This window comes from Taudactylus pleione, unplaced genomic scaffold, assembly GCF_031769625.1.
Source record: "Taudactylus pleione unplaced genomic scaffold, aTauple2 ptg000095l, whole genome shotgun sequence".
Lineage (NCBI taxonomy): Eukaryota > Metazoa > Chordata > Amphibia > Anura > Myobatrachidae > Taudactylus > Taudactylus pleione.
In genome coordinates, this window is record NW_028284497.1 from 5658547 (window position 1) to 5674076 (window position 15530).

The window sequence follows — 15530 nt, forward strand, 5'->3', positions numbered from 1 at the left end:
GAAAATGGATTTATGTCCAATGTTAAATCTGGTCCTATAGGTCTCTTATGTTTAAACATCTTGCATATACAGATATGGCCACATACATCTAGTCTCCTTGCGTGTTAAACAGCCCTTCTAATTGTGACATGCCATGGCGTGACTCAGTAGCGCCGAGTGTATTTTTGTGCAACTTTTTACCTATATTCTGTGTGTGACTGCGGGTGTATCTGCATGTGAAACGCTACGTTACAGTGTTACAGCCGCTGATACTGTAACGTAGCATTTCGCATGCAGTAACACCCGTAGTCGCTCTCAGAATATAAGCATGCTGCATATCATTTTAATCAGCAGAAGCTGCTTGTGCTAGCTATCCGCATCACTGTGTGAATAAGACGCATTTGAAGATAAAAAGTTGCACGAAAGACGCTGGGCGCTACCGAAGCACACGTACTCCTGCATTGTGTGGCGCGACTTGTAGAGCATGGAGGATAGATGTATGTGGACACATCTGTATAAACAATCTCAATTTTAAAACGGGCATTTAGAGACCATAGTAAAACTAGAAATGGTCATGTAGATATAAGATAAATAAATGATATAACCCAACACGTTACAGTTATATAAAAAGTAAATTTAAATAGGGTTTCCACTTTTTCTTTTATTATAATTGCCGTAAAAACCTAGTGCCCAATTGAGCCCAATTACAAAACTCACTCCCTTTATGGTGGTGTTATATTACTCGGCTTTTCCAAGCTACCAATTAAGCTCTAAAACACAGAAGAGATCCACAGTAATTGCATTCAACTTTGAACCACATGCCTGCACTAACCACAATTAGGAAGGGAACAATTAGGGGGACAAACCCCTTAAAAACAAATGATTTAATACATCACATACTCTTATCATATGCTAAGCTATTCATACCGGCATCATTGCATGAAACACATCTACAGTAGCAGCTGGTAATTGGGTGTTAAAATGCAGTAAAGTAATGATAATTACTGAAGCTGTAAACAGAGGTTTTGAAAATTAGGTTAATGACCTCCTAGCCCTATGTGTTATTTTCTCTGTGTATTTCCCCAATGTAGATCAAATATTATGATATACATGTACATGTTGCTGGATTTGCTGTAAGTGCTTATGAGGTGTTAATACATTTGCTTGTTTACCACTCCGTTGTTCTTCTAATCCCCTTACCTACATCCAGAACCCTTCCCAAAATATTATTCATCTGTAATAATCCTGCCGTAATACAGTAGATTGGGGTCCTGGTATTGTGGCAGCATGTATATAACCACTGTACTTTTCCATATAGACAAATTACTTTGTGTTTGGTGTAGAATATTAGTGAGCCTGAGATGTACACACAGTGGATGTAACCACTGAGCGCTCTACCAATTTTTTTAGAATGCTGCTTATCAATACACTGAGAATTTAGGCAATGTATATGTTAAGGCTTATTTGCTGGAGAATGGCTAATTGCAGACAAATTTAAATTGATGTTGCGTAATTTCAAGTGTCAATGTTGTATATTTAGAAGATGAGCAATAGTTCAAATATAGTACCAACAGGCTGTGGAAACTAGTGTACTTACCGACAGGTGCCCAGCAAAGCAGGCAAAGAGGAAGAGCAGGAATAAAAAGAATGAAATGCCATAGGAGACGCCAAGGGCTGTGTTCCTGGGTATAGAAGAAAGATATAAGGGCACGGATAGAATGCTTACAGAATTTCCCTAAAATCCTGGTGCAGCTACGTTATCAGGATTAGTAGCAATAGTCAGCTACAACTGATTTAATTTAAACAGTATCCAAAGCAAAGCTACTGGTTGTTTGTGTGGGTGTGACGTGAGTGCTGTGTTTTTTGGTTTTAAATCAATGGGAACTCTTCAAACACAATGTGAGACAGGAGATGCATGAAAAGTCAATTAGTGGCTCTAAAAGGATTAAACAGAAAGTGTAATCAGCTGTGACAACAAAAATATTTCATACACTGCTTATATTACGACTTCTGGTATATTAGCTGATTTATTATGGAAACTAATGCTGGGTACACACTGGCCAATATATTGGCCGATCAACTGACTGGCCAATATATCTGCTGGCCGTCGGCAAGTGTGTACCCGCGATATGTCTATGAACTGCGCCGTTCACAGACATATCACATTGGCTGTGCTGCACAGCCGATGGGCAGATATGTCTGCAGACCGCCCATACACACACAGCTGCAGCCGCGGCCCCGACCATCCTTCCTGCCAGGGGGACCCGCGGTTGCCAGATAGTTGATGGACGTTCAGTGTGTATGAACGACCATCATCAAAAGATATATCTTCTGAACACCGGATCAGCGGATATATCTTTCAGGTGTGTACCCTCCTTAAGCCCTCTATATTACATAAACATACGATATACAAGTTATGCTAAGACTTTTTCTAATCAGATAGTATTGTAATGACTTTTAGTATATTTTATAATAAACATATCCATGCTATTATTTGTATAATCTATGAGTACGGAAATCCTCATTCCAATGTTCATTAATAAAATGTATGCATTATAAAAGGTATAATGCACAAACTACTGTAAATTATACAGATATTAGCAGTCAGATCAGATATCCATGACCTGTATGAAAGCACTGGGCCCAGTGGCGGGCTGGGCTGGGGGGCAGGGTGCCATCTGGCCCCCGGGCCGGTACAATTCTACTACTGTGGGGCCACCAGCACACCCAGCATACAGGGAGAATAGTCGGCCTTCCTCCCAGCTATCCAGTTATTGTAAACCGCACCCTGTAATTTTGACGTCTGAAGCCCCGCCCCCAGGGACGAGCCTCGACCCCCCCCCCTCCCAGCCACAGCAAAGTTTGCCGCCGACATATATTGCATAAACATGGCAGCGCAGTGGACTGCTTCACCTCCCTGCGCTGCACACTAGTGACCCGGTGCCTCCTCTGCGCGGCTTCTCAGAAAGGTGCCACTGCAGCCCCGCTGTTACCGCGTCCTGCAGGAACCAGCAGTGCAGCTACAGGCAGCTGAGCAGCTCCACGAAGGAGCTGGCGAGGTGAGCGGGCAGCCCTGCAGACTGCTGCTGATATATAGAGTATTCAATGTTAAGGTACATACAATGCGCTGCAGACTGAGGCTGAAATATATATATATATATATATATATATATACTGTGTGTGTGTATTACTATATATATATATATATATTTTTTTTATTTTTATTTTATTTTATTATTATTTATATGGGTTGTGTAAGGGATCCCAGCGTTTAGCGTTAACATACCAACACTTGTTGGTCTTATGCCAACCTCTCCCTACCCTAACCCTCCCTCTTTGGTGCATAACCCTGACCTCCCCCCTAGTGCCTGAACCTAACCTCCCCGCAACCTAAATCTAACCCTCCCCACTTAGTGCCTAACCCTCCCCCTAGTGCCTAACCCCTAAAGCTAACCCTCCCCCAACCCACTACTTACCTTCGGTATCCAGACAGGCGGGATGCCGGCGCCATGAGTCTGACCGGTAATGTAAGCGTCAGCATCCCAACTTCCAGAATGGCGAATATATATATTCAGACAGGCCCTGCACACACAGGCAATCATACTTACCTCTCCGACGATTCCTGAAGTGCTGCTAAGCAGTGCCGGACTGGCACTTCAGAGAAGCAAACACTCACTGTGCCATTTTCCCAATGATCTGCGCATGCGCAGAAAAGATGTCCCCAGGAAAGTAGGCGCGGGCGCCATTTTCCCGGAGACCCGCGCATGTGCTGTAGATTCTGGCTCCCACATTACTAGTCACACCCCCGCCATGCTGGTAACACCTCCTATGGCAGCACACAATAGGCCCTTCTTATATGTCAGCTCCAGGCCCATGTGGATCTTAATGCGGAGGTGTACACAGGTGCTTTCAGAATATTTTACACGGACACACTAAATTCCCAATCCTCTCCTGTATGTTGATGACTAAAATGGTGCCAGTATTTTATTTGGGTTTTTTCGATGCTCGCTGTGCTGTATATCAGTTACTAGAATCCTTTCTGTATTGTATACAGTTCAAGGAATGCTCTGTTTTAGTAGTAGTCACTACAATAGTCTCTGTTTTGTCAGATGAGAATCGTAGGTATTATATTTGTTTATAGCTTTTGGACAGAACAATATGTCATTGCCTATTTAAGCCACACCCACATTAGATAAACCACACCTACCGGGGTTTTGTCACACCCATTTTTTATATTGCAATGCGCAAGGGCCACTTGCTTGTGTTTGCCCCCCAGACAGAAAGTTGCCAGCCAACCCCTGACTGGGCCTGTGGCCTTGCACCTTATAATAACAGAATAAACTACAATACAATGAATATTATGCCATATACTGTGTGCTCATACACTGTTGCTTAAGTTGCAGCATTAGCCCGATTACAGGCGCAACAGCAGTGCGCCGTTTGAGCTGAAAATGTGCATTTTATTTGCATAACTGGAAGCAACAAAACTACTTAGATTAGGTAGATTACGCTGATCAATTTGATGTGCAACATTTGTACGTCTTTGTATGACTGGACCACAGAGCGAGCGAAACCCTTGGCTTTTAAGAGGGATGACTCAAGAGCCACTCCGTCAAAGACAGATGAGGTAGGTCCAGGTGCAAGCAAGGGCCCTGCACTAGTATCACTGTGCCGCCTTCTTGCTTGAATTTTCAGAGAGCCCTCGGGAGGAGGGAGATCAGAGGAAAGAGGCATGTGAGACTGAAGTCCCACCGGACTACCAAAGCGTCCACGAAGGAGGCTGAGGGGTCTCTGGTCCTGGGACCTTGTGGCTGTGACGTGAGGTCTACGTCTGGTAGGCCCTATTTGTCCACCAGGAGTTGAAAGACATCCGGGTGGAGAATCCACTCTCTGACATGTACATCCTGACAACTTAGGAAGTCCATTTCCCAGCTGAGGACTCAGGGAATGAACACTGCCGAGATTGCTAGGAGGTGATGTTCGGCAAAGACCAGGTTGTGTGCTACTTCCCGCATGGCAGCCCGACATTTTTGTGCCTCCCTGATGGTTGAGGTAGGCTACCGCAGTCGCGTTGTCGGACTGGATTTGGACCGGCCTGCCCCGGAGGAGATCTCGCGCCAGAGTGAGCGCTCTGTACACTGCTCGAAGCTCCAGGATGTTTATGGGCAGGCATCTTTTCTGGGTTGTCCACCGTCCCTGAAAGCTATGTTGACCAGCTACCGCACCCCATCCGCGAAGGCTGGCATCTGTAGTGAGCAGCTCTCAATTTGGACTCCAGAAGGGGCGACCCTTGTCCAAATGGAATGTCTGCAGCCACCGTGAGAGGGAAAGCCGGACCTCCGGAGGGAGGAGGATCATCTGGGACTGGATCAGATGATACTGCCCGTTCCACCGGGAGAGAATCAGTTGTTGAAGGGGCCTGGAGTGGAACTGGGCGTATTCCACCATATCTAAGGTGGATACCATGGACCCCAGTACCTGCATTGCTGAGTAAATGGATACCCTTCGATTGCAGAGCAACTTGCGCATGCACAAGTGCAGTGATGAAATTTTGTCCGCTAGCAGAAAGATCCTTTGTATTTGCGAATCCAGGAGTGCACCCAGATGTACCATCCACTGTGTGGGAGACAGGGAGGACTTTCCCCAATTGATGAGCCCACCGTGTGCTTGCAGGCAGGCAATGGTCAGCTGGAGATGGTGTTGTAAATCAGCCGGTGAATGTGCCAAAATTAAGAGGTTGTCTAGGTATGGCAGGATTCTGACTCCCTGACGCCTGAGGTGGGCCGCTGTGACTGCCATTATTTTGGTAAAGATCAGAGGGGCAGTTGACAGGCGCTGGAAACTGGTAATGTTGCTGCAGGACAGCAAGCTGTAGGAACTGTTGGTGGGTTGGAGTAATAGGAAATGCAGTCATGCATCTTAAATGTCCAGAGAAGCCTTAAAATCCCCAGGCTCCAATGCCAGGACAATTGATTGTAGAGTTTCCATTGCGGAACTTGGGCACTCAGATAAATTTGTTGAGGGATTTGAGATTCAGAATAGGCCGATGATACCCGTTGGGCTTCTGAACCAAAAAAAAAAAAAAAGAGTGGAATAAAAACCAGTTCCTTGATGAGCCGAAGGAACCGGTATTATTACACCTGAACGCAGCAGGGAGTGAATGGCTTCCTGGAGGGCCAGGGCCTTGATGGGATCTGATCGGGGACCTGTACAAAAAAATTGCTGTGTAGGATGCCTCAGGAAGGTAAGGGCGTACCCTTGAGAGACCACTTCTTGGACCCAGGCATCCGTTGTTGTTTGACATCAGAAGTTGGCAAATCGAAGAAGTCATCCGCCCACACTGGGATCCCCAATGAGGAGGCCCGCCCCATCAGACGGAGAGGGTTTGTTGTGAGACTTGGAAGCTGGACGTCTGGCCGACCAAGGTTGCTTGGAGCACAGCTTGGCAGTCTTGTGAGAACTAGGCTGCCTGGGAAAGGACTGTCCTTTTACCTTACCCTGGGGGCGAAAGGACCAAAAAGGAGGACGGCCTAGGGTCAGGGGCAGCTGCTGATGGCAGAAAAGCAGATTTTGAGGCTGCCATGGTAGCCACTGTGTGTTCAACTCTGCGCCGAACAGTATGTATCCAGAGAAAGGTAAGGAATGGAGAGCCTTCTTGGATTCCGTATCCGCTTTCAAGGATCGTAGCCAAAGGACCCAGCGAGCAACTACCGAGGTCGCAGATGCCTTAGAAGCAAGTAGTCCAGTATCCAATGTAGCTTCTACAAAAATAAAAGGCCACTTCCCGGATATAGGGAGATGTAGGCCAGTTGCTCCCTGGTAGCGTCTGATGGCAGACAGTCTTCAAGCGCATCTGTCCATCCTTCGATAGCCTTAGCTACACAGGCCGCGGACATAGACGGACGAATAATAGCTCCAGAGAGCGAGAAAACGGACTTGAGACAAGTTTTCTATCTGTGGCGTCTTTAAGGGAGGATGTGGATGGTATAGGCAGAGTAGAGCTTCTGACTAAGTGTGCCAAGTGAGAATCAACAGTAGGGGGGGCTTCCCACTTAGTACACTCGCCAGGTGGGAGAGAGGGTAAAAAAACACTAGTTTTTATTACATCTGGAACAGTTTACCAGGAGTACTCCATGCCTCCCTCATGAGCTAAGTGAGCTGGTCTGATTGAGAGAACCAACTTTTGGCATTTAAACACTGGGGTTTTAGGCTTGGGGGCTTGTTCCTCATGCTCTATGTTCAGGATCGATTTAACCGCCCTCACTAGAGAAGGGACATCCACTGTCAAATGACGGTCCTCCTCACCCTAGGGGGACCCCGGGGAAGAAATGTGTGCATCATTTGCCTCCTCAGATGATGCTTCAGACTCTGAAAGCTGGGTGGGCTGAGAGGATGATACAGTCTGCCTATGTGCTTTGGTAGCTAATGGTCTGTCCGCCTGTAACATTTGCTGATAGGCGTCAGAAGTTTGAGCCATATTCTGAACTGAGTGGGCAAAAACATCCATCCAAGGAGGATGCATAGGGGGTACAGACATAGCAGGATGTAACAGCTGTGAATACCCCATTGTGGGAGGCAGCATGGGGGATAAGCTTCCTGGACAGGGGCTGGCGAGGTGGACTGGTGAGGTGGTACATAACAAATAGCACACAGACCATCCTGGAGGGCCAGGACCCAGCGAGTGACTACCGAATCCTGAGGTGACAAGCCCACTGAACAGGATCTGCATGCAACCAGCACAAGGGCCGCAGCCTCCTTATTACCCTTGACTTTAGAGATAATAGCCAGAAAGTAGTACACAAGAAATGTACAGCAAGTAATGCAAATGTGACACCCTTCACAAATACAAGTAAATGTGAAGCAATAATAAACCCCTACACACCTGGTAGTTGAGGGTTAAGAAAGAGCAGCAGGGAGAGATAACTGACAATCAGAAAGTTAAGACAGTATATCACTACAGCAGAGCTAGCACTAGTCACATACAATGCATATAATGCGGGAAACCACGATGAAGGATCGCGGTCTGAACTGGGGGAGGGGCAACCGGGGGAGAGCTTACCTCCCCACGGCTGTATCAACCGTTGGGGCCACTGGCCTCTACAAAGGTCCCCGATGCCGGACTTAAGTGCCCCGGTAGTCTTGTGGGAGTGCGAACCAGATGCCCCATCTCAGCGTCTTCTGGCTGGTCTTCACAGCCGGAGGTAAGGACTGCCTTACCTGCCTCCCCGTTTGTCCAGCTACAGCCCTGGGTCTCCAATGGAGCGGCTAGCTGAGCCCCACTGGCGCCCACAGTAATCACCGACCACTCACCGGTGTTGCGGCACCGGCGGGGGTAGATGGAGCAGTAGCGCAGGCGCCCAGCACTGCTTGCTCTAAAAAAAAAATTAAGAAATAATAAAAATAAAGCTTGGGGCTGCCTAATGCAGTTCCCCTGTCTAAAGGTGCAATCAGCTCCTGCTGGCAGCAAACGCAAAACTATCTGCCTTTGGCTGGGGGCGGGGTATCCTGGGAGCTAAAGCTTTTGACTGTTTGTTGCCTGGTTAGCTCCAACCACCTACACCCCATAGTTATCCCTGTGGATCCCTATGGACCCTAAAGAAGAAATACAAAAATACGCACAGATAAATAACTAGAATTGTGTTAATTCACATGTACTCAGAGCATTCATCACTTACTTGGGAGACACCAACATCTGGACAATGAAGTTACAGGTAAAGATGAAGAAGCAACAGGCGGTATAAAACTTGAAGGAAGGTAGGTCAGAAAGTCGGTACTGTGGACAACAACACAGATCAGACCTTTCATCTGTTGTCTATTTTTCAATGCATGCTACAATTGTTTCCATACGGATGCACCAAAATGTCCGTGCATAATAACTGTACTCATTTAAACTACAGATGTGTCCTCATACACTATTGCTGCAGTCGCAACAAACAGCCCTTATCGGTGCACCAGCTCCTGTCTGCCTCAGCTTGCGCTGAGTGTCAGTTTTGCGTCTTTTTCGCTAGAATTTTGCAATGCGATTCGACAAACCCACTTCACGAGACCTCACTGAGTAATTTGATATTGCTTGTATGTCTATGTGAGACGGAGTCTGAATCTGTATAAGAGGTGCTACGATGCAGCGGCAGCAGCGGTTTTTCATGCCAAGTTCCTTTGTACAGACTTAGTCGCACACAGATATACAAGTGTTGTTGCGACTAATAGGCACATTTGAGCGGAAAAAAAAACGCTACACTGCTTGGCGCAACTCACTTGCACCAGGCATCTTGTGGCGCATGGAGTATTGGAGTATTGAGCATGGAGTGCCGCATGGAGTATTGAGGCTAGATGTATGAAGACCCTTGCCTTACAATCTAATTGTACTAGGACGTTTGCATCACTACTCTGTTGCACTTAGGTCCCCTTCCCTTTTCAAATCTACCCACACATGGATAAATTCAATAGGAGTTTTGACCCTGATCAAATGCACATGACCAATACTGTGATCAGTTCATTTTTCACTAATCCTGGGGTTATACTTGTGACACAGATGCCTCTAAATCACCGATAACCTTTGCTCAACTCTAAACAGTTTCATCATATATATTTCCTATGATTTTTCTATTAGGCCATAAAGACTTCTGGAATTAATCAGCAATGATAAAAGCACCCTTACCTCTTTCTCTATGGCTTGCTGGTTGAAATATAGAGTGACCCGGTTAAAATCATCAGACTTTTTCCACTGCCTGAATGGGATGAAAACACAGACACTGTAGAACACAGCTGGATCTTTACAGATAAATACACCAAGAAATAAACCTCAGTACCTTTGGGAGTTGAGCTCCTCCAGGATATTAAAGATGTTCTCATTTGCTGGCTCGTGTGTCTCTCTAGGTGAACGAGACCTTGAATAAACAGAGAGTTACTGAGAAAAAGGAAAAGAGAACAAATTGATGAAAAGAAGAGAAGAAGGAATAGAACAAAGATGAATAATGAAATAGTTGTAGTATAAATTAAGTGTTGAGAAAAGTATGTTCTATTTCTCTATAAATTGCCATTTTGCCAGCAGGATTCCTAATGTTTCTGTCTGTTAATACTCAGTCTTGTTTTATTACTGTGTTTGTTGCCAATTGTCAAGCACTGGGCATTAGATGGGTATACATGGGTACACTGGATATACATGGGTCAATTTTGCTAGATACCTATAGGCCTTGTAAGCATGGCCATTAGCACCCAAACAAGGCCAATAACTATCAGATCAATTTCAAGCAAATTACTTTTGCCCATTATATTAACCACACACTGTGATATTAGGCCAACTGGCAGCTGTTGCCTTGTGTACTAGAAGAACTAAATATGCCGATATAGAGGAGGATTTCATCCCAGTTTAATGTTTGGGGGTTCTTTTTACAAAAGGTTATGGAGGGAGAATCATTATTAAAACTGTACATCTATTTATAAAATTCAAAGGGCAAACCAATCTAAAAGGACAAAATGACTAATGCTTCTAGAGCTGACGTGGCAAGCAGGAGAGGCATGAGCTGAAGCACAAAGCAGGACATATAAATTAGGGATGTGCGCCGGACCATTTTTGCCGGATTTGGATTTGGTTCTAATTCGTCGTCCGGCTTTGGATTTGGATTTGCCAAACTGCGGTGACTGGCTTTGGATTTGAATTTTTTTTTTACAAAAATTGACAAAAAAAGCTAAAATCACATAAATTGGTCTTTTTATTCTTCCTAGAGTATTATTAACCTCAATAACATTAATTTCCAGTCAATTTAGACCATATCACAGCTTATAATATTGTTTTCAACATTATTGGCCAAAGGTTGCAGTGAGCTGACTGGTTACTAAGCGACAAAGCAGCGGCACAACGACACAGACACCACAGTATAAAGCACATCTATGACACATTGCCACACAGCAGTGGCAGAAATGAAAAGTAGTGCACCCACCCAGTGGGGTACCTCCAGCAGAATCACAGTACTTGTTTACATAGTGGGCTACGGCCCAAGGAGTCACAGTGCACAATCTTATTCACATTACACCGCACATAGGGCCTGATTCACATTACACCATAAAGTAGTGTCTCTTATTTATGTTACAACACACAGTAGTGCCCCTTTTACACAATGCCCACAGTAGTGACCCTCTTACACAATGCCCACAGTAGTGCCCCTTTTACACAATGCCCACAGTAGCGGTGTCCCTTACACAATGCCCCCCGCAGTGGTGCCCCCTATGCAGTCCCCTTAATAGTAGGGTCCCCTATGCAGTGCCCCCAGTAGAATGCCCCCCAGTAATATGCCCATTAGCAGGCCCCCCCAGTAGTATGTCCCCCATTAGCAGCCCCCAGTAGTATGGCCCCCCCAGTAGTATGGCCCCCCCAGTAATAGGCTGCCCCAGTAGCAGGCCCCCCCCAGTAGTAGGCTGCCCCAGTAGTAGCCCCCCTGTAGTATGGCCCCCCCAGTAGTAGTAAGCCCCCCCCAGTAGTATGGCCCCCCCCAGTAGTAGTAAGCCCCCCCCAGTAGTAGTAAGCCCCCCCCAGTAGTATGGCCCCCCCCAGTAGCAGGCCCCTCAGTAGTATGGCCCCCCCAGTAGCAGACCCCCCCCGTAGTATAGCCCCCCCCAAGTAGCAGGCCCCTCAGTAGTATGGCCCCCCCAGTAGCAGACCCCCCCAGTAGCAGAACCCTCCAGTAGTATAGCCCCCCCCCCAGTAGCAGACCCCCCCAGTAGTATAGCCCCCCCAGTAGCAGGCCCCCCCAGTAGTATGGCCCCCCCGCACCCCCAGTAGCAGACCCCCCCAGTAGCGCCCTCGGCCCTTGCACAAGTAAAAAACAAAACAAAAAACTTACCTGTATCCCCGCTCCCGCGCCGTCCGCTCTGCTGTCACACGCTGAGGAGGGAGCCGGAAGACGGAGCTCATGTGTGAGCTCCAGCCGGCTCCCTCCGTGCAGCAGCCAATGAGAGTCTGTGTGACTCTCATTGGCTGCTGTAACAAACACACAGCTGCCGCTGGCGGCTGTGTGTTTGTGTCTGTGTAGGGCAGAGCGCTATCACAGCGCTCTGCCCTACACAATAGGAGCCCTGATGTCGGATTCTCTAGTGAGAATCCGACATCAGGCGGCCGCCGTTCGGCCCCGAACGGGGATCCGAGTCAGGCGGTGAACACCCGAACAGGGTTCGGGTGGACTCGGATCCCCAATGTTCGGACCGGTTCGGATTCCACAGAATCCGAACCACTCATCTCTAATATAAATATGTACAGATGTGTCCACATTCATCTTACCTCCATGCGCTACAAATCGCGTTAAACATAACTCGTGAGCGCCATGCAGCTTTGTAGTACAGAGTGTCTTTTTGTGCAACTTTATACCTTCAAATGCCTCTTATTCGCAAATAGGATGTGCAAGCAGTTACTGCTGATTAAAATATGCCGCAACGTTACAGTGCCAGCTGCTTATGCGTTCTACTCACATCGCTTTGCGAATAAGACGCATTTAAAGTTAAGAGGTTGCACGAAATGACGCTCGTCGCTACCGAATAGAAGGGCTGTTTAATGCGCAAGGAAGTAAGATGTATGTGGACACATCTGTACAACAGGAACAGAGGAGGGAAAGGAGACACGGGACAGAAAGGCCAAGGAGAAGATCATCCTGATGATCATCTAGTTCACATTACAGGGGCCTGTGGAAAGCACAAAGTGGCATAAGGGTAGTAGGTTCTGGCTCTTACTTGTCATTAATCCCGTGTGGAGATATAGGAGACATTGGGAGGTCCTAAAAATGAACAAAGATAAATGTAATATTAGTATGGCATATAAAATGTAAATAAGCAGCTGCAGCATTTGTCTGAGATTTGAAAGAAAAGCAAAGCGTAGAAATACATAAATGTGTGTATATTCAGTAGCCGAAATGAGCCGGAATGTAATACTGGCACTTGATGATCAATTGTCACAAACAAATTTGTCTCCAATGCAGAAGCCATAGTGGGCGAGCTATTTACATAAGCATCTGCCACCTGTCTAACTCAGTTATAGAGATACACTTTACACTGTATCTCTATAACTTTTCACAAGAAAAGTAAGTTCCGGCAGCTTCGGAGGCCAGACTGGGCATTCACTTCCATTTACCATACTTTCACTTCTAAAATTCCGCTTTGATCACAGTGTACATTAAGTGTTCAAAATATAAATTAACCATTTGTGGGCTCTCACCGTATTGCGGGAAGTGCTGAGGGGTTCTGGTATTAGGCTGTCTCTGTGGCTTAGATGAGCAAATGGCTTAGCAGCCCCCCAAGACTCCAGATAGCGCGTCATACGAACAGATGCTCGTGTCTTGGTAACCTCGGCAGACTTTGTTGGCAGTATGTCATCCTCCTCGCTGTCGGCAGTAGCCTATGGGAACAGACATCATTATGTCTATGCCTGGTTGTTGGGAGCATGTTCCTGTTCACCAATAACATTACGAGGACTCAGCAAGCGGCTCAAGCTATTTCTGGAGCAGAGTTGCTGTGGATGCTGCCACGGAAAGGACTACTAGAAATAGATAATATATTCTACTGGCTACTTGGCCATTTCTTAAATAGATGTCTATATGAGATATTTAACACATCAGACACGTTATCCTCTTTGGTGTAGACTGGTATCTAATCTCTGCCATCTTCTGTGACCTTTAAGAGACTTTTGGCCAGTAAATCAGTGCATATACTTCTTCTCCAACTGGGAAATCAATTAACTTGTAATACAAGAACAGACACAACAGCAAAAGTGAAAATGAAAGGGAGAGAGAGGGGGGAAAGCTACCACACGGGTAAAACTACTTCTCAAATTGAGAAATCAATTTGAAAAAATGCTATCTCCACATATTCCCATATATCATGGATAAATGATTTATAAGGGGATTGTGGTGGTGCCATGATTTGAGGAAAAGGAGGTCTATGCGACCAAAAAAAGACTATTGTGGGGCACTCTTATAGCCAGATGGAATATTATGTTGCATAAAATATAACCTTTATTATCAATTCAAAACAATGTTAAAATTGACTCACTAGACAAACACCAAAATAAGAGGGTAAGGTGTGATTAATACACAATGAGGGTGTGAGGGATCGTCCCTCTTGGGACGGCGAAATATAACAGATAATTACATACAAAAATATATAAAACAAAAAACAAATAATAAAATACATCCAGGATCCAGATATTGAAAGACTATTTTTGGGTTACTGTACCATGTACGTTACTCTGCAGTAGTAGAAATAAAAGTATCATAAACTTCAATCTGCACCATGTATTACAGTGCAAAAAGGAGAAAGTCAGGGAGGTGGGATCTGTTATACACTAACTTCTGCTGCTCCCCATCTTGCCGTAGGTATAGGATGGGAAATGAGAGACCCATGTTGTACAGCAAACCCTAAAAACAACAGCTAGTATCGTTTCCCTGGTACAGCTGTTTGTTTTTACTTTCTACTGTCTTGACCTTTAAGGCATAGGACAGTAAATGAGAACTACTAGGCTGCAGATGGGAAATTATAGGAAAGTCAAAGGAAAGTAAAAAGACATATATCAAAGGTACTGTTTTGATTGACAGGAATAAATGCTGTTCCGTATTAATACACAATCTTCGATAAACCTTGATCAGCAGAGTACCATCATTGATAAGCATATATTTGATTGCTGTTATCTATAATGACGTAAAAGTTATCAATAAATTGTTTGAAATAAAGTGCAGATGTGATTTAATTATAGCAAATAGTAGCATAAATAAAGTTCAAAAATAGCAGCAAAATAATTATAAAGTGTGATTGTTGTTTAATTCATTGTAGCAACTATGTACATACATAAATAAACATTCATGGAGGTATCACTTCATAAAAGATACATCTTCCATGGCAGTGATACATGCTGAGTATTTTATGTATGTACATAGTTGCTACAATGAATTAAACAACAATCGCACTTTTTAATTATTTTGCTGCTATATTTGAACTTGCACTTTTATGTATTTATTTCAAACTATTTATTGATAACTTTTACTTTATTATAGATAATAGCAATCAAATGTTATATGCTTATCAATGATGGTACTCTCTGCTGATCAAGATTTATCAAAGATTGTGTATTAATACAGAACAGCATTTATTCTTGTAATTTCCCATCTGCAGCCTAGTAGTTCTCTCATTTACTGTCCTATGCCTTAAAGGGCAAGACAGTAGAAAGTAGAAACGAACAGCTGTACCAGGGAAACTATACTGACTGTTGTTTCTAGGGATGCTGTACAACACAGGTCTCTCACTTCCCAACCAATACCTGTGGCAAGATGGGGAGCAGCAGAACTTAGGGCTCGATTCAGACCCGCTCGCTAGATGCATTCGCACACAGCCAAAGTATGCAAATCCCGCTATCGCAAAGCAAGGCATTAGCACGCCTACTATGTCTTAGCATGCGATCGCGGTGTGTATTTAGACGCCCACCAGCCAGTCATAAGACAAGCACTCACTGTCCCACGTCATCTCCAGGAAGTGTATGCAACAATCGGTAACATCGAGTGCCATCGGAAGCGAAC

General features: G+C 45.2%; 1 protein-coding gene across 7 annotated transcripts in view; it reads right to left on the reverse strand.

Annotated features, from left to right (window-relative positions):
- ADCY4 (adenylate cyclase 4) overlaps positions 1-15530 on the reverse strand; it is a 91901-nt gene that overhangs the window by 15412 nt on the left and 60959 nt on the right. For all 7 annotated transcript variants that reach the window (XM_088469928.1, XM_088469931.1, XM_088469932.1 and 4 more), the window contains exons 11-16: positions 13181-13360; positions 12700-12743; positions 9789-9866; positions 9638-9707; positions 8655-8752; positions 1577-1661 (exon numbers count right to left, since the gene is read on the reverse strand). In XM_088469928.1, coding sequence (XP_088326054.1) covers positions 1577-1661; positions 8655-8752; positions 9638-9707; positions 9789-9866; positions 12700-12743; positions 13181-13360 — 555 coding nt within the window. The remainder of the gene's footprint in view (positions 1-1576; positions 1662-8654; positions 8753-9637; positions 9708-9788; positions 9867-12699; positions 12744-13180; positions 13361-15530) is intronic.